Here is a 25183-nt window from a genome sequence, read left to right on the forward strand (position 1 = left end):
AACTGTTGAGAACTGGGTGAAGATCGTGAAACTCGATATATTGGGAGGAATGTGTCATTGTCTGAGAATGTGCAGGATATTTATTTTTATGTAATGTGTTTTGCCCTGATGTACTGTTTCATTTATTGTTGATACAACTTTTCAACGACTATGCTATTGATGATCATTGATCTTTGTGTGGTTTCTTTATAAATTTTCATGTGAACAAGTTGCAGACTTAAATATAAAAGAATTAAAGAACTTGCGTCCGCTTGCAAGGATGAGGCTATGATGTGACAGCCAAGGTCTGTTTGATATGCTGAAGCTCGATATGCTGACTGAGGAGTATATCTGACAATGAGGTAATCATCAAAAGACATCCTTGATGTATTCCAAGCAGCAGTGTCACCTGCGACATGAACAGTAAAAAATATTTTAGTTACCTTAAAGTGTGTTATTGGAAGCTTTCATATTAATATCAGATTGTACTGTAAAAGCACATATTTTCATGAGGCCAAAATTTCGCAAATTTGAAATTCTGAGTACGTTTGCAAGGTTAAATATTTGCGAAATCGTAAAAAGGTAACCTGGTTGTACATTATACTGAGCAAGTCATGGAATGTCTATGTCGGAAAAAGGCTATTAATATTAAAACAATAAAGCTAATGCATGTGGGTTAGGTAATGAAAGCATTCGATAAGATGAGCAGTGACTGGTTTGTTTGTGAAAGCATTTAATAATTGTGACATTGGAACATGAAGATCATTTGAAACTAAAATGGACAGTCAAATAAAATAACATACATGTTACATTTGCAATGAAGCTTATTAAACACATGTCATTGGTTTTATTTTATATTAATTCTGGGTGTAATACATTGATATTATTTTCAACATTGTGTTAATCTTAACACACAAAAAATTGGAAGACCACCCAACAGAATCTGTTTTAGTGATAAAGCAAAGTCTGAAATAGAAAAAGTTTTGGACAGAGCTGTAAAAAACGAATCTGTATAAGATTCAAACTCTCTATGGGGCAATTGTCATTTCAAATCCTTGGTAAGGATACTTTACATTTGCTTTTGAAAGTGCAAAAAAAAATGGATTAATGAAAACCGAAAAACAGACGTTAGGTCCTTACATAATTTTTCATCAAAGGATGCTTCTCGGCATGGAAGAAAGTACCATCTTCTCTTTTGGGCAAGGGGAAAGAGTGTTATGTTATTGAGTTCAAGTGAAATAATAAAGAAGGAAAATCTGAATGCTAAGACTATCCTTGAGGAAGAGTTGGGTGCCGTTTCGCTCTTTCTGCACATTACCACTTACTGGTAGTTAAATACCTTTTCGCTTATGGATAAATAGCCTCTTTCTCGGATCACAGAATTCCAGCTTATGCAAAATTCAGAGAAGTTTTTCTATTTTAACTTTTTCTATTCTCCACTTTCCACCCTACCACCCTCCAGGTCCATTCTAATTCATATGTTACTGTTTTACCTTTTGATGTATGGACATTTTGCCAACCAACTTTCTGTCATCAATACACATTTTTCCTTATACACATAATGTTATAGTCTTTTTTTACTTTATCTGTAAAGGGAAGAACCTCTTACAAAACTTTGCTAAAACACTACAGGTGTTTCTACCGACTTTGTCGGGGGATAACAAGCCAACAGTGGAGAAGAGGCTTAAAAGACAATATTTCAAACCTGTTAGTTTAAAGACATTTCAGAAGTCATACTGAATCACAACAATATAAGTACAGGCAGTCAACTAGACAGCTGGGAATGTGGCAAGGTGATGCCTAATCCTGATCTATTCTACAAAATTGAATAACTATCTGTTCTAAAGTTACAAAGACATTATTGATTGCTTTGGTTCAATTTTAGCACTATTTTTCAACAGTTTTTCAATTATGTATCGGTAGGCAGTTAATCTAACCGGTGTTCCCAGATACTTCTCCACAAGTAACTGCAAACTTCCCCTCAAGAATTAGGGTGGATATATGAGTGCAGGCACAATCTCTTTTATCAAATCATCATAAGGACATTATGCCTTCCCCAGGGATCAAACTCAATACTCCATAATCCATAGATCTGTGTGAACCCTAGTGATAAGTTAAAATAATGATTTCGGTAACAAATTGACACTGATGGAGACATGGCAAAGCCAGCTGAACCCTACTTCCATGATCAGAATAACCATATTTTACAGATACATATTTGACTTTTGGTTTTAGTTTGAACAATAGAATTAGTGCACAGGGTCTAAAAATCATTTAATTGAAGAATTAGTGTAACTTATATAAACTATTAATATTATGACAACATAAAAGATAGAACAATACAGTGTAATAATTAACAGGGTCCATAATAATAATAAAGCTTTTAACTTAAATCCTAGAACGATGTTGCTTTATGAATCTTACATATCAATTTCTTTGGTTTAAATAAACTTTCTATCAAAATATTAATTAGATTTAGATTCAATCTTACTGTTCAATGAAGAGCGACTGATCTAACTAATCAGTAAGAATGGTTTTAAATGAAATAGAAAATAATAAGAAAATGTTAAATACCGATCCTAGTAATTTTTTTCACTAATAAGATGCTTTATGAATATGGGCCCTGACCTCGAACATGAAAACTACCAAATATTTTGTCATCAAGAATAATCATTTACAGAACAGTAAATGAGGATTACCCAATATTTTTCAACTTCAATTTTCACACCTCTAACATTGATTACTTTCTATCTATAGAATTCTAATGGAAATAACCCAATTTTCATGTTCAAGAATAATTTTCTGACCGTAGTTCTCTACAAAATAATTACTAAACATATAACTTTCATCAGAATATAATAAAGTAAAAGTATTTACAATTAACAGTTACGCAGTATCAACACCCGCAAATAACAAACATACAATAATTGCAGATGCTTCTTTCTGTCATTGCACATTTTTTTTATTTTTAACAAAACCGGAAGTAGTAACTTCATTTCTGGTGAAATGGGAAATACATCGACTTGCCCAAGGCCTATGATTGTGTGAACATTTCCTGTTAGCACGGTACCTGGCAGTAATACTACAGACTGATCCTAAACACAATCCTTCATAAAAATTACAAATGCTAGCTAGAAAGAATTAACTTCATCACAATATTATATTAAGAAGTTTCATCCTATGCTGCAAGAATGTGACTGACACAAAACACCTTTCATTCATACGCAGGTTATCAGTTTAGCTGTCAAATGTAACCGAGTATAGAATTACACTTATTAACTTTCTTTCAAAACAGATTTCTGTGTTATAATTCCCAAATTTGAAGAAGTAACTTGACTCGATCAATTCCTTTTCAGATCTTATTTTCATGCATGCAATTTGTAATGGCAGCGGAAGCGGTTAGTCAAAACATGCTTATATGCTATCAAGAATACATTATCACATTATGTTGAAATTCAATGATCATAAATATAACTAATATGTAAATTTGGAACTAATGTATCACAGATAACTTAACACAACGGTAACTTATTGTTGCCTTCATTTCCTGAACAGCAGTATACTCGATGCACATTTCTTGCCGACAAATCCAGCATACTCCGTCACCTCGTCCAAGTCGTCAGTCTTTCCTTTACTCAGTGCCTTGTATATAGGGTAAGGCATTGCTGTACGCTGGAATAACACAAGCAGGTTCTCTAAGTCTGGTTTACCGTTCTCATCATCTACAAACAGAAAGATATGAAAGCTTCATGCAAAATGGATTTGCACTTTAAGTGGGATAAATTTGACAGTTCATAATCAAAAGAAACACTTTATACTGATAATCCGAAAAAATAAAGATATATATTTCACAGAAAGTTATTCTTTTACCAGTGTTACTTAAACAATCAATAAACTGCCTACAAAGATTTGTATTTATATGCGAATATTCTATTTAATATATATTCTTACAGCCCTATATAATACATGTAAGCATTGTTTTTCATGTGCTATAGATACATGCATTTGTCATCTACTCATGGGTTTTCAAGTATTTTAACAGTATTTTTCAGGTGCCTGCTGATTAAATATTTTTATGTTCTCCTGGATTATCATACCTTTTTATTTTTATTTTAAACCAGTGAAAACTAAGTAAAAGGTAAAGACAATCTTGCTTATATCTGTATTCCATATTTAAAATTTGTCTTTCGATGTCCATTGCAATTATTAAATTTTCTTAAGTTACCCAAAAATTCTGAAAGATATCTAGTTATTTTAAACATCTGACAAAGATAACATACATTTGTAAGCATTTAGTCAAGTGATGAGGAATTTCTAGTTTTCGATAAAGAAATCATAAGAACAGTAATTGCACAGGCAAAATAACTGAATGAAACATCACATACAAAGAGTAACTGTGACTTCAATTCTAGTCATGCATTACATGCCTGGGGCATCAAACTTGTGATCCCTGTTTAAGTCTGAAACATGTTGTAGGATGCCCAACTTCTAGCTACACAAATTTTACTCCTTAGCTACAATGCAATGGTCAGACTTTGTAGTAATTATTTATATGACATTGGCTGCATTATATTGATTTAATATAACATATTGACTTCTCTGTACCACAAAATACAATTTCATTCAACTTTAATAACCTTTAGTTGGATCCTCCTCAAATCTGCAGTATGTTTTCTGGTCGAGCATGGGACCACACTTCTCTACAGGATGCCAGGTGTACGTCTCTGGACACAACAAGTATGATGGATGGTACTGACCCTGTAATGTTAATAATTTCAATTCTGAAATTGCCCTTTCACAAGTTAAATATATGCTTGCCAGCTGCTTCCTGGATTTTTTTACCAGTACATACACCTTAGTAACAGACTGTTGTGACTGTGATAAAAGTCGGCTCTCACAGGGGTTAGAACCTTTCACCTACCAATCAAGAGTTTGTTCTTTATCCCTGTATCATAGAGCATTTTCCTGACATGTAAATGACAGAAAGAAGGCTACCTGTAATTATGTCCATAATATTGACAATATTTCTGATTTTTTTTTTTTTTTTTTTTTTTTGGATTTAACGTCGCACCGACACATGATAGGTCATATGGCGACTTTCCAGCTTTAATGGTGGAGGAAGACCCCAGGTGCCCCTCTGTGCATTATTTCATCACGAGCGGGCACCTGGTTAGAACCAAGATTTCTGATTAAGGTGGCTAGACTTTAGCCCCATTTATATATAAACACTCTTTCCATTACCTAAACTTTCAGCTAATGAATAACTTCTGACATTATCTTACATAGAGAAAACTTGTTGAAGAATCTGTCTCCTAGATTGCTCTAGGATCTATTTCCCTACTTCTATACCAGCTCACTATTGTAGAAGATATATTCTTACGTACTTCCTGGATGCTGTTCATTGTAATATTAACCCTTAGCCTGCTGGCGGCAGATGATTCTGCCTTTGCGACCAGTGCAGACCAAGATCAGCCTGCACATCCGTGCAGTCTGATCATGGTCTGCACTGTTCGCTATTCAGTCAGTAAATTTTCAGTGAAAACCCCTTTGAATAATAAGTGGTACTGTCCTAATTGAAAGATGGACCAGTCCATTATAGAAATATAGCAGGCTAAGGGTTAAATTAGTACTACTGTTAACTCTGAAGTATATAATTCTATTTTCAAAAATATCCAAGCATGGCAAAACTTACCTTATATATCATTTTGGGACAGGAATGTATATAGTAGCCCATGTAATAGTAGATCAGTTCTGCAGAATGTTTATGGAGATCTCTTACAAGTGCTAGTTCACTGAAATCACAATATAACATAAGGATGACCTAGATTTGAAATAATCTGACGGTGACAACACAAAAACATTCCAGTGAAGTTTAGTTGAAATTGGCATGGCGGTTTAGATGTCCTTAAAGGAAATGTGGACGACAGATGGACACTGATATCCAACAATCATAAACGCTCACCATGATCACTTCATGCTGAGGTAAGCCTAAAACTTGGTATCTTTTTTTATCTAAAACAGCAAAGAGAACTTATTATCAAATCATGAAATTGCTTTTTTTATAAAAGAAGTTACTGGTACTGATGATAAACCCGGACAGATGATAAAGTCGACCACCTTGGAAATTTTTGATTGCAATCGGTTATTTATAAAATTGAATACACCATCTAATAGTTTCCATTTACAATACCAACTGGTGTAAATAAAAACAAAATTGGTAAATATTCTGTATAAATAAATGACTTACATAAATTTGTATAAACAAGAGCTGTCTCCATAGGATGACACATGCCCCCGATGCCACTTTGAATGAATAGTTATGGCCGATGTTATAGTTCAGGACCTTTGACCTACGGACCTGGGTCTTGCGCACGAGAGGACGTCTTACTGTGGTACACATTCATGCCCAATAATTTTAAAATCCATTCATGAATGACAAAGATATGGACCGGACACGCCCATCAATGCACTATCATGAAATATGACCTTTAACGTCTAAGTGTGACCTTGACCTTTGAGCTACGGACCTGGGTCTTGCGCGCGACACGTCGTCTTACTGTGGTACACATTCATGCCAAGTTATTTGAAAATCCATCCATGGATGACAAAGATATAGACCGGACACGAATGCACTATCATGAAAAATGACCTTTAACGTCTAAGTGTGACCTTGACCTTTGAGCTACGGACCTGGGTCTTGTGCGCGACACATCGTCTTACAGTGGTACACATTCATGCCAAGTTATTTGAAAATCCATCCATCGATGACAAAGATATGGACCGGACACGAAAATTGCGGACAGACCAACAGACGATTCAAAAACTATATGCCTCCCTTTGGGGGCATAAAAATAGTTATCCAAAATTACTGGGGAAGAGGTGTTTTGTGCACATGTTCACTGTCGAAAAATTAAGGCCTGAAATTTGGTAACTTTTCATTACTTGATCAAATATGACTGTTGCAGCTTTTTGGGGAAAGTTTCGATATAATAATACCAAGAAAATTTTGTAAATGACAAAGTGTTCGAATTTATCATCAGTCAAGGTTCATACAGTCCCCTTTTTACATACCCCTTTCAGGGCCTCACTTTGTGTGAGTTTGTTTACTAAATACAGGGGTTCAAGTATAAAATTTTGAAAAACCTGAAAATATTGCTGGGGGCCAGGGGGCCGCATGGGCCCCCGGTGGGTCCAGGGCAAAGCCCTGGCCAGGGGTCCAGGGGGCGGGAGGCCCCCGGAAGCTGTGAAATTTTAGTAATTTCAGAGTCATACAAATCATTTTTTTGAGGTTCTTCTAGGAGTGTATCTACACAGAGTATTTCATCTTAAAAATTCTAATACTATTGAATCTAGCAAGATATTAGATTATGTCACTTATAACAATAACAAAATATTTCAAGAACATCTATACAAAGGTTTTTATTTACTTTTTTATTAGAAATGCCATTAATTCAAGTAACACATTTCTTTAATTTATAAATTAATTAATGACTGTGAAAATTACATGGTAGGATTGGTGCATTAAAAGTCCTAACAGGGGTGTAATAATAATCTTAATAGGTTTTAACTATAGTTCACTTATAATACCAGTCAGTGAGAAATGCTGCGTAATAAACAGTTAGGTAGTCAAAACACTTCTACCAGCCTTGAGGTGACATTGTACATCTGGAGAAATCCGCTGCTGATTGGTCTAGTAAGATGCTTGGATATTTCAGCATTCATCAAAAGTCATCATTTCATTTACAATTTCCTTCACTTTTGAGGACTTCTCTACCTCATAGTATTGGTCAAAGCAAATACTCTGAAGAACACTGTCTACATTTTTCATCAATGTTTTGGCCACATTGCTTATCATGTGGACCGTGTCCCCACTAACATCAAGAAGACAATCATTTTTCCCTCTTATAAGAGTCTCAACTCCTCCTTTCACTCCTCTCATGATGCTACAGTTGTCCATCAAAACATTTACAACTTGTGTCCACTTTATTTCATAATCTAACAGAACACTTTCTATAGACTTCACAATTTCAGCAGCTGCAGCAACATTCAGAATTCTTGAACCTAAGTGGTCAAATACAACTTTGTTTGACTCTTCATCATAATACTGCACTATAATGTTAAGCACTTTGTCAATATTTCTATTAGTTGCTTCATCAATGTTCAGTGACACAAAATTTTCCTTATGAGTATTCACATATATGCTGCACTGGTCCTGGATAATTTTTTTTTATTTTATCTAGCGCTACCTTGTCTTCAGCAAGTCATTTCACTAGATCTATGATGTCACCTGCCAGAGAGAAAGGCAGACAATGTTCACTTACAACTGCTGTAGTAAGGATTCTCTCCTGCATCGACTCTAAACGAGAATCTACAGCCAGGAAGTACCTGAAAACGGATCATTGAAAAATCAAGCTGTGTTAAAAATGGTCCTATAAATAAGACCTGACATATTTTTACATTTTGATATTTATCGGTTATGTTACAATGCAAACTAAAAATGAAATGTAAAATAATGAATGTTGAAGGTAAAATGAGCATGTACACATCTAATATGCCTGTTTCTCGTAGATTCGAGCTTTCTCTTGTGTTTTAGTAAAATTCATGCCCAAGCAACTTGTTCTTCCATCAGAAACTTGTGTCATTTACATTTTAAAATGCCTTGTAAAATATTAGTCATGAAACCACTGGAAAATTGAGTAAATACCTCTTTTAATATTTTACATAAAAAATTATTTATTTCAAAAGGAAATTACACAGTGGGCAATATTGTGACCCAAAATTTCAAATTAAAAGCGTCCTGAGCATAATTTGACTGTTTTAACAACTGAAAAAGAAGTCAGTCTTTATAGACATTTGCTTTATGGAAATAGACTGTGCAAACATTAACATTTATTGACCTACCAGACAAAGGGCTCGAATCAATGAGAAAGTTTTAAAATGATGTGGAGTTTGACCTTCTTCAGTTTCTTGCAAAAATGTTCATATAAAAGATGATAACATTGTAATTCTTATTGTCTATTGTTAAATGCAAATATTTTTGTACCAAAAAAAACAAAAAATGTTTAATTGAACAGGTTTACAAAAATATACACAACCCTAAAAGATTTAAGAGGCTCGAATCAAGGATAAAGCAGCATATTTTGGAAACCCTACACCCCCCCCACCCCCCCCAGGGACATAAATATATATTATTTATTCCTGTCCCCACCAAAAAAAAACTAAGTCCAGCTCTCTGAAAAAAATGGGCAGAGGTTCCCCATGGGCCATGCCAGCACATCTCAACCCCCAACCCTTTCACCCAAGCCATAAAAGTTTGGACAAGAGAAGAAAAACAAGTGGGTGGGGTGACATTTGTACCCAAAACCTAACTAACCACTTGCTTCAACTACGATACAAATAGACTGGAAAATAATGCAATAAAATGCACATACCTGAATAGTTTTTACAGTTTTGGTGTGCTTTATCCTTTGAATGATTCTTCACTGCCTTTTTTCCCCGACGACTGATCATCGTTTTCCCATATTACGGCTGGAAGGTCTGTTGTTTTTTTTCAACCAACTCTCGTATTTGTTGCCAGACGAGTCCTTCTAATTCATCCAATCCCATCTCTACTCTATTTTTACACTCCTTGTCCAACACTTTCATGTCCGTACCGGGCCGTAGAAATTGCATATATTGGATATTTTCGAACAAATATTATGCGTTTTGGGATTTTTGAAGAGTGCGCGCGCGAGAACGGTGTACGGGAAGTCGCAAAATGGTTGTTTCCCTTGCAACGAACGGCAACTGCTCCTGCACTTGCACCTCCGCGAAACGGTCAGTTTCTGTCTTCGTGGTCTCGCGTCCATCACCCCCCCCCCCCCTCCCAATTTCTCAACGGATTTACACGATTTGGAAAAATGATCTCTCGGACCCTCGAAAAACCGGAAATCCGGCATAAACCGGAAAACTTGCACCCCTGTAAATACAAATTTGAATTATGTAAAGTTTTCAACAAAAGTTAAGCTTTATTTTGATACCGACCGATGATTACAATTTGCAGAAATAAAAAAGTTACAGGTAAAAAACCTCATTTTCTGTTCGGGTTTATCATCAGTACAGTATAGATTTCAAAGCACTCTTATATAGAGTGGTGGAACCTATGCTCGCGGTATTTTGTACATATATAATCTTTTTAAGAAGCAAGAAAAAATTATGAATTCGTTTTGCCTATGCAAAAACTTAAAGTTATCCTCCTTTTAGCGAAACATATTGCTGATGTGCGTCATCACGTGACTTAGTCGTCTCGTGTGCTATCGACACGGCATACGTAAAAAGGTGAAAATTCGCCCTGAAGGGAACCTATGCTGGCGTTATGTAATATCGATTAAACTAAGGACGAAAAAAAAATTCAGCAGGCTAAAAATGAACAAACAAGCATATGCGAATATAATATTTAGAACATTACTCATTTATTATGTGAAAAACAAAATAAATGGGGATAAAATTTAGTATGTGCCTCTATGTGTATATTTCCCTTACAGAAATGGAGTCACTATTAGAACAAAGCTTAAAAACGTATAATAATGTTGTTTAAAAACAGAATGTTCAAGTATTAAAGATTCAAACAACGACAGTGATTAACTCGCTAATGTTTTCTACACTTCTTTTGTGTGTAGGAAATTTACTCCTCCCTACATCTCAGGAAGAACCATTTGGACTTTGTCAAAATACTAAGATCTTTTCATGGTTCGAAAGGCACTCGTAGTGTAGCCAGGCGCCACATTCATCACATCTTGCTCTTAAATGTATCTTATATCTGAATGTAATGCATGATTTATAAAAAAAAACTAACTTTAGTTGAGTGATTTTGACATATTTGTGTGAGATTTGTGCGACGGATACAGATTGCGTAAAATGTATCGGCTGCTGTATACGTCACGTGAGCGGCACGCGCGGCTATCGCTACGTTTGTTGTAAAGGCATTTCACCACTGGTCGGTGTTGAATATAGCATGATGAAATATTTTTATCAGTGCTTCTGCAGCGAGCATATTTATCGAAATACCGCGAGCATAGGAATACCGCGAGCATAGGTTCCACCACTCTACATGAAATAAAGTTCTAAAACCAAACACCTACACCAAAGCCGAGTAAGTCCCTAATGAAAGAAACTGGTAGTCTGGATCATAATAGAGGTATTTTGACGAGATCAGCGACGGCAGGATATCAATCACGCCTACGCAGATTATCTTCCCATCCAGTATATATTGCTGATGAAATGAACCATAACCCTCAGGTAAACTTCCTCCGGGATGTGAGCTCTGAAATGATGAAACAGAATTGTTATAAATGCAAGAAATGACATTATGATGCACAAACAACTTTAGTCACGTAATTTTTAGTCTTATTCGTCTTGCCAAGTCTGATATTTATTTAAACAAGGATTTTCAAAACAGATCTGGCAATTTAAATGCTCCAAAATCTGTTGTGAAATATGCTTACTAATACCGAATTATATCACAGAGAAAATTTAATGCCAACAGTCATGGTCAACAAATTATTTAATGACAAATAAGTATGCGAAGTTCAAGTGAATTGGACCAAAATGAAAATTTAAACCAGAAACTCCAATTTTCTTAGTACAAGAGGACCATAATTCTGACAAATGCATGCTAGAGTAACGGTTCTTGGCCTACATACTCATCTAACAATGATAAACAGGGGTGCAAAGTTTCAAAGCTATAGCTCCTGTATTTTCTGTGTGAAAAGTGTACCTATATGTAAACAAAACTCATAACCCGCACTAGCACCAACATCAAGTGACAACAATACCTAGCAGTTTTCGACAAGCTAAAAAACCTTAATTTAAAACATATTTTATCAACATTTTGGTTGCCGAAGACATGATTTATGCTTTGGAATCTAGATACGCACCTTTAAGTTAGAGAATTCTGTGTTCTGAAACATTAATGTTGCAGCTTTGCAAGTAATTAAATAAGTACCTCTAACGGTGAGTCAACAAGGAAACCATTATATGAAGACTTAGAGCAATCGTCCTCGGTGTCTTTATGAATTGTCATCTGATATTTCTTGTAAACCTTGTAAGACTCCTCGTAACTTGTCTTAAACCCATCAGACTTCGGATAACTGCGTACCAATTTTATCTGTGAAGTAAGAAGTGAGAAATTAAAATATAATATGTACCTCTAATGGTGAGTCAATCAGAAATCTTGTAAACTGACGCATGTTTGGTTTGTCTGCAGGATCACCATGAATTGCCATTTGATATTTATGATAAACTTTGTGTGTCTCTTTCAGGGTGTCTTCAAATTCTTTACTTCGAGGGCAGGACCTTACCAGACGTATCTACAAGGAAATAACACGCAAATAAGAAACATTCTTCCAAGTCCATTTTTAAAGATAACAACAGTAATTCTTAAGTTGATCTGGTCTAAATATAGTACTGAAATACACATGATGCATAAATTTCTCTAAGATCAAGTTTTAACTACTCCAAGTCATTAACAAGACAAAGCCTGTTGAATCTGGTCCAGCTAGTGAAAGAGTGAGTGGGATTTTATAGTGAATCAACACAAAAAGGTAAAATATTGCTGAGAAAACATAAACTGAAAAATGTTGCCAACATATATACTGTTAAAAATAAAAGTTTTTAACATAGCTATATTGCAACAAATGCAAACAAAAATATTTTATGATCAGATTTTATGATAATGACTGTCTGTTTTAAAAAGGACAAAACTTTATCTAAAGAAACTGTTTCAACCCACTCTTTCAAAGACTGTATGTCAAAATATATACTATGGTATAGGGTTCAAATAATCAATTAAAAAAATTGTTCTATAGTAAGTCATGTGTGACAAGGTACACATTCATGTTGATCTTTCTTCAGAAGATAAAAATAAGTCAAACATATATGACTTTTCAGCCAGCAAGGAAGGATAACTTTTCTTAGCTGCCTTGATGCGATGTTTGTATTATATCACAAGGTTTACTGAACAAAGCACTGTTCATGAAAACTGACATTTCGATAAATTGCAGTTTAGATCAAATACATGTATTTACACATTGTTTAAAATTGATTCTCGGTAATTTCGAATTCGACTGTGGTAATTATTGAGATTTCTTTGCTGCATTATCAGCATCCTAATTTCAATTAATACAAACATAATTAGGAATCAAACAAAATAAGATAAACTTTTTTTAAAGATCGGTACATGAACCATAACCCTTACCCTGTTAAATTTCTATAATGAAATTGTCGATCTTTCAATTTCGACAGTACAATTAACTGTTACAAGAGGTGCTTACTACTGACTGAATAGCAAACAGTGCAGATTTTGATCAGACTACACAGATGTGCAGGCTGATCATGACCTACACTGGTTGCAAGGACAGAATCAATCGTGTCCAGCATGATTAGGGTTAAGAAGAATATTCTAAATAAAGGATTTTCCAAGTTTCAGGTTATGAATCAACTGTAAAACAGAAAGTGAGTTGGAAAACTCTGGCACTGCTGAAAATATTTTTGCATTATTTGGCAAATAATTCTGACCTATGAAGGTGGCTGATGGGAGCACAAACTAACTTTAACCTTTAGTTTGCTGGGGGCAAATGATTCTGCCTTTGCTACCAGTGCAGACCAAGATCAGCCTGCAAGTGATCTCAACATTTTACAATTGTAAAGTGATTTACTGTTAGAACAATCTTGAAACAAAGAATTGCCAGAGTTGTATGATTCACCTAAGAGATAGGGATATTTTTGAGGAGGCGTGGATTCTTCAAAAAAAAAAAAAAAAATCAAGGTGACACAGAAAATATCAAATCTGTCCTGAAATTTCAAAATCCCTTAAAACTAATATAACCTATATCTGCAAAGGAAGTATATGATTTCCTTAATATTGTGATACTCCAATCCACTGACCAAAACCTTATTAGCAAGATACAGCACTTTCAACCATGTACTAAATAGGGTTATTGAGTTAAGATGCAGAACAAAACTGATGCTGAAACATCTAAATAAGGAAATTCATCTTTCATTTGGAGTGCCTGTTATCAAAACAAACACAGAAACTAATTACGAAACTGACCTGTCAGATAAACTGACCTAAATTTCATGAAATGACACAAATCAAATTAAACACTGCCCTGATAAATCAAAACTTCAAAGAGATTAAAAATAGTTCTCCAACGGATAAGACTAACATCCACTTGCTTTAAAGTCAAACACTACAAAACTAAGCAATCAGAATTAACGTCCTGAAACTTGTGCAACCTTTTGTAACTTGAAGAACATATCATAGTGAACAAGTATTAGATAGCCCTGTACTTTGTGTATTTTTCAAAATTCAAATTACAACCAATATACAGAAGTACTGTAGCTAGAAATGTGATCATTGGACATGTGTGATCCCTTAAAACTGAAGTATGTCAATAAATGATCCCTATAATAGTACAAGAATTATTACCTATTAGAAAATATCTTTCAGTGCATAAACCTAATTTGTGGAATTTTTAATACTGAAATTTGAACAAAATACCTATATATAATTACATGTGAGTCCATAGGCCACTGATGCTCCCAACTACCTGTCACTGTGCACGGTTTCATGACTTTAGGTAAAAAATCTTTAAAAGATAACTACAGCATAAACTTTTAAGCACTGCATGTGTATCCTTAACTAAGTAAAGAACAATAACTCTGGTCTGGCTGAGTGAAATCCCAAACGGAACACAATATGCTTTATGCCAATCCTCTAATGTTTCATTACTCTAGGTCAAACACTTTTTGAAATACATGTGACACATACTTTTGACCCTAAATGCATATTTTTTTACTAGGTCAGGGGTCATAACTGTGGTCTGACAGAGTGAAATCTCAAGCAAAACCCCAGGTGCACAACTTTACAAGCAGAATAATACTCCTACGATGTTTCATAATTCTAGGTCAAATGGTTTTAGAGGTATGTGCAACACAAACTTTTAGGCCATTTTTATGCATAATATTATACTAAGTCAAGGGCAGTAACTCTGTTGTGGCTGTGTGAAATTCTAATTAAATCACCAGGTGCACAACTTCACATACTGAATGACAATCCTGTGAGGTTTTATGACCAGGTCACATCATTCTACACTGCACAAATTCAGATGGACAGATGGGTGGACAAACAACTCTAAAATACCCATTCCCACTCCCAGAATTTTGGATGGCACAAAAACTTTAATGTCAACTTAGCCTTATCTTCTACTGAAATGTTAAACAGGCTATGAAAGCTGTTTACTATCTAGCCAGTCCCTGGGTACACCATGTTAGAACTTACCACACAGCTAGTCCCATTCTACACTATGTTAGAACTTATCATGTAGCTAGTCCCGTGGTACACCATGTTAGAACTTACCATGTAGCTAGTCCCATGGTACACCATGTTAGAACTTACCACGTAGCTAGCCCCATTGTACACCATGTTAGAACTTACCACGTAGCTAGTCTCATGGTTCACCATGTCAGAACTTACCACGTAGCTAGTCCCGTGTCATACCATGTTAGAACTTACCACGTAGCTAGTCCCGTGGTACACCATGTTAGAACTTACCATGCAGCCAGTCCCATGGTACACCATGTCAGAACTTACCACGTAGCTAGTCTCGTGTCATACCATGTTAGAACCTACCACGTAGCTAGTCCCGCGGTACACCATGTTAGAACTTACCATGTAGCTAGTCCCGCAGTACACCATGTCAGAACTTACCACGTAGCTAGTCCCGTGTCATACCATGTTAGAACTTACCACGTAGCTAGTCCCGTGGTACACCATGTTAGAACTTACCATGCAGTCAGTCCCGTGGTTCACCATGTCAGAACTTACCATCCAGAAAGTCCACTCATATATAATGATAGAGCATATCCTATAACCAGTCCCATATATTCAATGCTTTCTATCTTGTACTGTCTTACATTTGAAATCTGTAGAGACATGGTGGACCGACAAAAAAATTATTAGGACATGTGAGAGTTTACACCCCTGCCTTACTAGTCTAGTAGGTCCCATGGTATACAATGTTAGAACTTACCTCTAATTTATGAGCACATTTGGTAGCTTTACTAGGTTCAGCCAGAAATTCTTCTAGAGTCTTCCCATCTCTTTTACTTTCTGCACCCTCCTCATTCTGCAAAAACTTACTTAGTTACTTCAAACACTTTATAAACTGTCGGTTTACAATCAATTCATGTCACCTTTCTAAACATGCCGACAATCACATGTAATTGCGTAGATCATACACATGACGTCCTGTCTCGCGGTGCAGTGCAAACGGGCATAATTTATGCCGCTATCGATGAGAAGCAGGTGACTCCTCCCACTAATATTGCTCAAACTTGTTTATTCACAGGTATTTGTAAACAATTAATTATGAAGTTAAAGCTTGCGTCCCACTGCAGAAACTTGTTTCCGTTGACCCCAAAACTTCATTAAACATCCTTATACTGAGACCAATTATGCGTACAGGGACGCTGAATTCTGAGTTTCCAAGAACCCTGGTCAGATGGATGACTTTGTGATCTAGTGAAACTTGACGCCAATCCAATAAACAATACAGAAGTCCAGGCACTAAAAACTTCTAAGATGCTCTTGAATGCCTTCCATCCAACAGGTTAGTAACAGGTCTACACTTTAAGGAAGGCTATGGCATATACAGATACTTTACACAAAGCACATAAAAAACAAAGGGTTGTAATCCCAAAGGGCTACGGTCATACAGCCAGTTCTCTTTTATCTGACTATTGCATATTTCAAAATTATTATAACCATACAAGTAATAGATAAGTTACAACTAACTCTGAACAAGAGATCACAGAGTGATCTTGGCGCCCACCAATGTGCCATTTTTGAGTGTTCCAAATTTCAAGACTTACTGACTAGCTCCAGGTCAAATTTCATTTCCGTACACAACACTGTGCATGTGGTCCAAATTCGAAAGCTGTAGCTTGAGCAATGTGAAAGTAGGTCACTAGATCAATCTTAAGGTCAAAGTTTGTTTCGGTACACAAAACTATGCAAGTGGTCCAAATTTGAAGGCTGTAGCTTGAGAAATGTGTAAGTAGGTCACTAGGTCAAAATCAAGGGTCAAATTTCACTTCAAAACACAAATCTATGCATGTGGTCCAAATCTGAAGCCTGTACCTTCAAAAATGTGAAAGTAGGTCACTAGGTCAATGTCAAGGTCAAAGTTTGTTTCGGTACATAATCCTATGCATGTGGTCTAAATTTGAAGCCTGTAGCTACAGAAATGTGAAAGTAGGTCACTAGGTCAAAATCAATGTCAAATTTCATTTTGAAACACGGAACTATGCATATGGTCCAAATTTGATACCTGTACCTTCAAAAATGTGAAAATAGGTCACTAGGTCAAAATCAAGGTCAAAGTTTTTTCAAGTGCACAAAACTATGCATGTGGTCCAAATTTGAAGGCTGTAGCTACAGAAATGTGAAAAAAGGTCACTAGGTCAAAATCAAGGTCAACTCATGTCAAGGTTCATCTTGCCACTCAAAAATATACATGTGGTCCAAATTTGAATGTTGTAGTTATTGACAAGAAGATTTTAAAAGCTTTTCCCTATATAAGTCTATATGAACCATGTGACCCCTGGGGCGGGGCCATATTTGACCCTAGGGGGATAACTTGAACAAACTTGGTAGAGAACCACTAGATGATGCTACATTACAAGTATCAAAGCCCTAGGCTTTGTGGGTTGGACAAGAAGATTTTCAAAGTTTTTCCCCATATAAGTCTATGTAAACCATATGACCCCCAGGGTGGAGCCATATTTGACCCTAGGGGTATAATTTGAACAATCTTAGTTGAAGACCACTAGATGATGTCACATACAAAATATCAAAGCCCTAGGTCCTGTGGTTTTGGACAAGAGGTTTTTTCAAAGTTTTTCCCTATATATAAGTCTATATAAACCATGTGACCCCCAGGGCGGGGCCATATTTGACCCCAGAGAAATAATTTGAATCATCTTGGTAGAGGACCACTAGATAATGCTTCATACCAAATATCAAAGCCCTAGGCTCAGTGGTTTTGGACAAGAAGGTTTTCAAAGTTTTTCCCTATATAAATCTATGTAAATTATAGAAATAAACAAAGGGCCATAACTCACTCATAAATTGTTGAACCAGTCTGATTTTCAGGGGGACACAACTAGGGTACCAATACATCATTCTGACAAAGTTTGGTCAAAATCCCCCCAGTAGTTTCTGAGGAGATGCGATAACGAGAAATTGTTAACAGACGGACGGACGGATGGACGGAATGACGGACGGCCGGACCACGGACGCAGAGTGATTTTAATAGCCCACCATCTGATGATGGTGGGCTAAAAATCTGGATATAGTTAATTCTAATTCAGTTACCTTTAAAGGTGGATAATCAAATTTTGGCCATGTAACGGATTTGTTCGAAACTTTAGCATCTGATCATTTACACTCATTTATATTCACTTAACACTTAATACAAATTAGATTTTCACTGGAGGTATTTTTAAAATTTCATTTTCCTATCCTGGTTGCCCAACCGAGATAAGAGTTATTTTATCATAAGTATAAATTTGATAAACATACTTTGCCCAAGGAAACGCAAGTTTGAAAAATTATTATTACCTCCCTTTGCCTATCTTGGTTGTGCAACCAAGATAGATTGGAAATAAATGAATTCAGAAGCTACACAAAGCTTTAAAACTTGCATTTTGGTTCAGATTGTTCAATAGTTGATATGTCTATCAAATGCAAATGTAAAACTAGACATTGTATCGAAATAAAAAGTAGGGGTGTAACGATACATCGAACTATCGATGTATTGCGATACTAAGTGTCCCAATAGCATGCATCGATAGAAAAGTCACGATTCAATAACAATCGCCGATAGTTCCTTCAACAATCGATAGTTTCGATAGTTTTGAAATATTAGTAAATACAGAAATAATTTATAATTTATAAACCAAGAAACAGAGCCAGCTTTCATTTGCGCCTCGGAAAATGTTTACGTCTCCATTACAATAATTACCCTCACGGAATTAAACTACCATAAAGGACTGAGAAGTCTGGGAGATAATTAATAAATTTAGTTTCTTAGAAACCTTGATTAAATATGTTTAAATAACCTGTTAATTTTAGATGAGAAAATGTACTATGGACATTGAGAAAGAAGGTTATTTGTATTATACAGCAAACTGTTCGGTAGGGCCCTTCACTTATAGTGCTGGTACACCTTAATCTGATCCGTTCATTTTCGTCTTTTTCGATGCTTTGGGTTATTAAACATGTTGACATTCGCAACAAAATGGCCGATTCTGTTGAGTATACCTTGCATAGGTTTATTGTTTTACTTATTTTTCCAAAGCCAATGAAGGCAAGAAATATTTAATGTTAGAATTATTTCTGTCCGTTTCAGTTATACAAACATCTCGATGTGTGTTAACAGCAATTATAAACAGTGCCATCTGTTACACTGTGTAACAATGCCAGTTGGTAGCTTTACTGTATAAAATATGATGGCCGATAACTATTGCAATAGTATCGCAATAGTAACCTGCAATAGAATAGTATCGCAATAGTTTTTAAGCAATATCAATAGTATTGCAATAGTCAAAATTGGCCTCAATAGTCACCCCTAATAAAAAGAAATACCCAGCTTTTTATATACTTTCATATTAAAGGGGAGTAATTACAAAATTTTATAAAAATAATAAAATATACATTTCAAACAGGAATCTAACTCTATGTAATCGGTCTTTTTGTTCCTTAAATAATTCTCTACCAGAATATACAAAAAGTAAAAAATGTCATTAAATGTTGATTAAATGTGACTGACCACCTTTAACTACTATTTTCTTTTATTTTTCATCATTTTTTAGTAGAGTATTTTACCTGTTTACTGGTTTCAGCAGATTCACCTTTGGCAGCCAGTTTTGCCATTTTTTTCTCCTTTCTTCTATCCTTAGCTTTCTTGCATGGGGGTTTGTTGGGGTCTGGACCAGCACCTTGATATATGGGAAACATGCATTATAAACACAGATCTGGATATTACGTACTCAGGCATTAAATATGAATTTCGAATACCTGTCATTAATCTTTTTTCTTTTAGTTTGTATATTAAAATTGAATATGTAAGAAAATCTCATAAAATTCTACTTATAATTTTCATTGAAAAATACTGATAAGAATGAACTGTCAGTTTTTGGAACACTGACGATTCTGTTGTGAAACCTGTTGGGCTTATTCCATATATCAGGTCAAAAATGGATGGACCATTGGTTAAAAACTAATGGAATTCTGGTATTACATAGGTATCTTGGGGAAACTGTTACCTTTCTTTGGTGTTTTAACATCCTTGGATGAACCCTGATTAACTTTTTCTTCAGTAGACTGTCCACCCTCAGACTGACAGCTGGGCATTTCAGTAGACTTGTTCTCAGATTTCCCTGGATTTTTACTTGACTGGTTCTTAACTGCCTCTATATCATCATCAGCTATATCACCTGAAGGCTGGATTCCCTCAATGAGATACTTATTCACCTTTTTCAATACCTTTTTATGTGATTTTCTTAATTTGAACTTCAATGCCTCACATCTTATGGTGTACATTGGACAGCAAGTTACATTCATAGTAGGCTTGTAGCAGTATTTTCCACTTCTGAAAACAAAAATATTTGTCTTGAATTCAAATCAATAAATCATATAAATAGTGTGTTTTGGGATTGGGGCTTGGGTTTAATACCAGTCAGTTTATTTCAACTAATAGAATTGTTCCATTGAACATCTGAGACAAAATTCAAGTACTTTCAAGAACTTTTCATGTACATTTTCCAAATTTTCAAGGATTTCTTATCTTTTCTTGAGGTCATCCTCCAAACAATACATGTACTTATCAACTATTTCAAATGATTCTTTATTTATCCCTCATTGTAAAATGTATACACATTTCAAAAGGTTAACCTGGCTCAGATAAAAAGAACGAACATTATCAGCTCTTTACATTTGTGCTGATGCGGCATTTCAGAGCACTTTCCTCCCATTCTTAATACTTATAGAATATATGATCCGCACCATGAGAAAACCAACATATTGCATTTGCAACCAGAATGGATCCAGACCAGCCTGCGCATCCACAGTCAAGTGAACAATATTATACCTAATGATATTCTAAAGAGTTACTCACCGCCTCCATCCTCGGTTTAACAGATCTTGGTAGTCTTGCACAGTCATAGTATGTGCCCACATACCTGCAAAATTGAAGATATACTGAAAGCATTTTCTTTGTCAGTTACATCATTGCACCAACTATTTGTATTTATGATTACTTGTCCAGTTGAAGAGAACATTGAGAATATTTTAATAAGACTAGGTTACTACAGTATTGCTGGCAAACTATTTTATGTATCACTGCCTTCTTTACTGCAACACTATAGTAAGTCAACTTTACTGCAGTGTTGCAGGCAAATTGTTGTTGTTTTTTCTTCAACACAGAAACTGCAATACAGTATTAGCTATTATATACTGACACTCTTTTTTTTCTCAGAATATTTTTTGTTATACTTATGTTATTCAAAACAAACGAGCACGATAAAGGCATACATTCTGTACTGAGTAACACATGAAATAGCTAAATGAAAGCCACTCTGATTAGATTTTGAATAAATAGAAAGCAATTTGACCAAAATTACAGTTCCTTATTTTGTACTACTGAACCAATTTCCACGTCCAAAAAGGGCCATAATTCAGCCAAAATAGTTGACAGAGTTATGTACTCTTGCCTACAGATGGAAATCATGATGATAAACAGGTGTTTAAAGTTTCAAATCTACATGTCAGCATGCCCATTCACGCACTGCAGTATGTGAATCTTGCCCAAAAATATCAAATGCACGCATAAAAATGGCTTGTTGGGGGTACATGCATGCAGAGATTCGAAACTCCTAGGTCCAACTACCAAAATGTGACCATCCCCAATTCGTGGGTGAGTATTTTACACATCTATAGGAGATTTTCCAACTTGGAAATAAGATTGTTTATGATTTTCGATAAAGGGAAACTACCCTCCACGCTAACTGTCGATGTTAAAATCTAAGATTGCCGTTATGTTCAGTAAAAGATTAAGTGGTTTATAATTCTTTTAAACAAAATTAATTTCATACAATTTTAATAGTATTTTGATGAAAGAAATTAAAAACAAGGAGCTGCATTCAATAAACGCTTGATGCCCCCAGTGGCATCCTTGTCGACAGATTTTGCACCCAAGTCCAAAAAAAAAAGGTCAAGGTCAAACTTAGGTCAGGTGATGTTTGAAGATGAGGAATGGTCACAGTTTACATCTGTATTAGTATCAATTCATTCTTGTAAGGGGCACTGATGCTAGGCGAAACGGTCCCATTTGGTTAACCAAGAGAGGGCTCATATAAAGCAACCCAAGTCCAAAATGAGGTCAAGGTCATACTGAGGTCAGGTGATGTCTGAAGATGAGGAATGGTTACAGCTGCATTAGTATCAAGTCATTCTAGTAAGGGATATTGATGCTAGACGAAACGGTCCCATTTGGTTAACCTGGTACGGACTGACAGACAGGACAATCACTATATGCCTCCCGCATCAGTAGATGCTTGGGGCATAAAAAAATCATAAACATTGTGATAATAATCAAAGATTGAGTATTATATTCAACCGAGATCAAATTGTGATCAACAAAACTGACAAGAGGTGTAACGCTAATTGCCGATAATTACTGGCTAATTTATTGGCATTTAATCAACACCAGACTTTGTAAAATGTTTCTTTCTTACTTTCTACAAAGATTCACATACTGCAGTGCGTGAATGGGCATGCCATTTTTATGCGTGCATTTGATATTTTTGGGCAAGATTCACATACTGCAGTGCGTGAATGGGCATGCTACAATGAGCCGTACCATGAGAAAACCAACATAGTGCATTTGCGACCAGCATGGATCCAGACCAGCCTGTGCATCCGTGCAGTCTGGTCAGGATCCATCTGTTCGCAAATTGCAATAGGCTTTGAAAGCGAAAATTTTGTCAATTTTACTGGCGTGTTGGGACAGGACTCGTGCATGTTGGAAAAGGACCCTTAAAAATTTAAACTAAAGGATTCTAGAGGTCTTGGGTTTTCAGGTCTAGTGGAACCCCTGACCAGGTATTCATATTAAGCAGGGCTCACACTGTCACTCACACGAAAAATAACTTTTAGCGAAAACTCTCAGCGAAGCATTTTTCACTTTATTTTGTTTACAATCACAGAATGGTTTTCTAATCTCCTCCTGATGCATGATAAGGCGCATTTCCATAGGCAAAAAAATCGATACCAGTCTACAATACATTATCCAGGTTATCAAAAGGTTAAAATCTGTCACACATTTGCCTGGAAGTGCGAATATACAGCTTGTAAATTATTTGACATGAGCGACTCAATTGTATGTTTGTAGATGATTGAATGGGTGATTAAAGAAACAAATTAGCTGTTGGATTATGCAATAATTAACTGAAAGCCTGCAAAAATAAAGTGCCTCTTTTGGCACGGCTGATTCTCTGAAGTGTATCTATAGATGTGCTATAAACTATAGACGTGCTGTAAATTGAAACGGAAATTTTATGTCATTAAGTTTAATATTAAAGGTCATATTAATTACCACACATCTGAGGATTGTGAAAAATGTAATTATCCATATTCTGAGTAGTAAGCACTCGTTTTTGCTCCAAAAGGATGGGAAATCATGCTGTTCCATCATTCCCAAAACTGCATCTTCTGCAGTCAAACGCTTTTTAGATCAAGATTTGTCTGATACTTCACCATCCCAAAAGTAAATTTGAAAGTGCTACTCCATGTTCATTCAAACAGCACTGGTTGAATGAATTTGATTGTCTTCAATTATATGACTCTGGGTCTAAACTTATGTTTTGTAAATCGTGCATTAAGGTGAAAAAATTCAAATAGCTTTACACCTGGTTGTGGAATGATGATAAAGTTGTTAACAACAACAGTTCTCATTTCTTTCAAACATGGCTAACTTAAATATTTTCTCAAACATAGGTGTATTATGTCATTTTCACAGCCTACTTTCACTTTCATTTTGCAATTTTCGCAATGTTTTGAAATTATGTAAATGTTTTGTAACATTTTCCACACTGGGAGTTCCTGGAGAAATATATTAGGAACACAATAAATATAGACAAAATGCCAAAATATTTTTGAAAAAGAAGTTTGAAGATATTTTCTACAAAAATTATAGTGGACATGTTTTTAGGCTAAGCACATAATACAAGAAAATTCATCATTCCGAAAAAACAAACCTTCTTGAAAGACACTTTCACTTTTACTGAACAGTTTTGTATACCATTTAAAAAAAAACAACAAAAAAACAACAGCCTATGCGGCCTAAGAAACAAAAATCACCCAAGGGGCATTTTCAAAACACTTTACATGAACCTTAAAAAACAGCCTCACAGATTTTTTTCTGGCCTAAGGGTGAATTAATTAATTCTAAACCAATGTTTGATTGTGTAATTATTATACACATTTAGACCATATGGATGTGTGATACTACTATTATAATACAATATACATTTTCATATATCGATATATCGTCCGGGACTACTTGCATAAAGTCGAATAATGTTGAGGACGAATTAAAGCATAACACTTGTTGCGTTTCTCCTATTAAAACGATAATTTCTATGTAACTTAGAAGAAATATTAACCATGTGAATAATTTGTATCTGAATTTCCACAGTATCCACATCTGTAAGCTTCATGTTCAGCAAAATATTCAACAATCGTTCGTGCTTGTCCTGCCATGATTTACTTTACTTTAACGAATGATATGATTTGTCCTAACCGTCAGTTAGTTAATCCATCCAGAAATTTACAGGGGCAGTTTTGCCAGCGCGTGCACCGGCATAGATACACCGGCATTAACCTGGGTTCCGGACTGCCGATTTTTCGTGTGCATCTTCCCCATAATCTATTTTTGACAAGGTGCATTTTTGCATATTTGATTTAAATGCTAACCCTGCACTTGAATTTTTGCTATATTCTTAAAACTACACGTTCGAATTAACATAGTTGATAACAGAGAAAACGATATATAGTTTTAATTTTTTTACTATCACATCCCATGTTTTAAAAGTCACAGAGATA

General features: G+C 35.4%; 1 protein-coding gene across 2 annotated transcripts; it reads right to left on the minus strand.

Moving 5' to 3' along the window:
• Nucleotides 1-2234: 2234 nt before the first annotated feature.
• Nucleotides 2235-24856, minus strand: LOC123551647 (arginyl-tRNA--protein transferase 1-like). Of its 2 annotated transcripts, none has more exons than XM_053541126.1 (10): nt 24745-24856; nt 21198-21261; nt 20347-20672; nt 19907-20019; nt 16050-16145; nt 11963-12124; nt 11100-11281; nt 5672-5771; nt 4617-4737; nt 2235-3701 (listed from the first exon to the last, which is right to left on the minus strand). In XM_053541126.1, the coding sequence occupies exons 1-10, from the start codon at nt 24839-24841 to the stop codon at nt 3520-3522; spliced, it is 1443 nt and encodes a 480-aa protein (XP_053397101.1). In that variant the 5' UTR covers nt 24842-24856; the 3' UTR covers nt 2235-3519. The 2 variants fall into 2 exon arrangements, with proteins under 2 accessions (XP_053397101.1, XP_045196662.2); XM_045340727.2 differs by lacking the exon at nt 11963-12124 and adding an exon at nt 12165-12326.
• Between the last annotated feature and the right edge of the window lie 327 nt (nt 24857-25183).

This window comes from Mercenaria mercenaria, chromosome 4 (genome assembly GCF_021730395.1).
Source record: "Mercenaria mercenaria strain notata chromosome 4, MADL_Memer_1, whole genome shotgun sequence".
In the NCBI taxonomy this organism is placed as follows: Eukaryota; Metazoa; Mollusca; class Bivalvia; order Venerida; family Veneridae; genus Mercenaria; species Mercenaria mercenaria.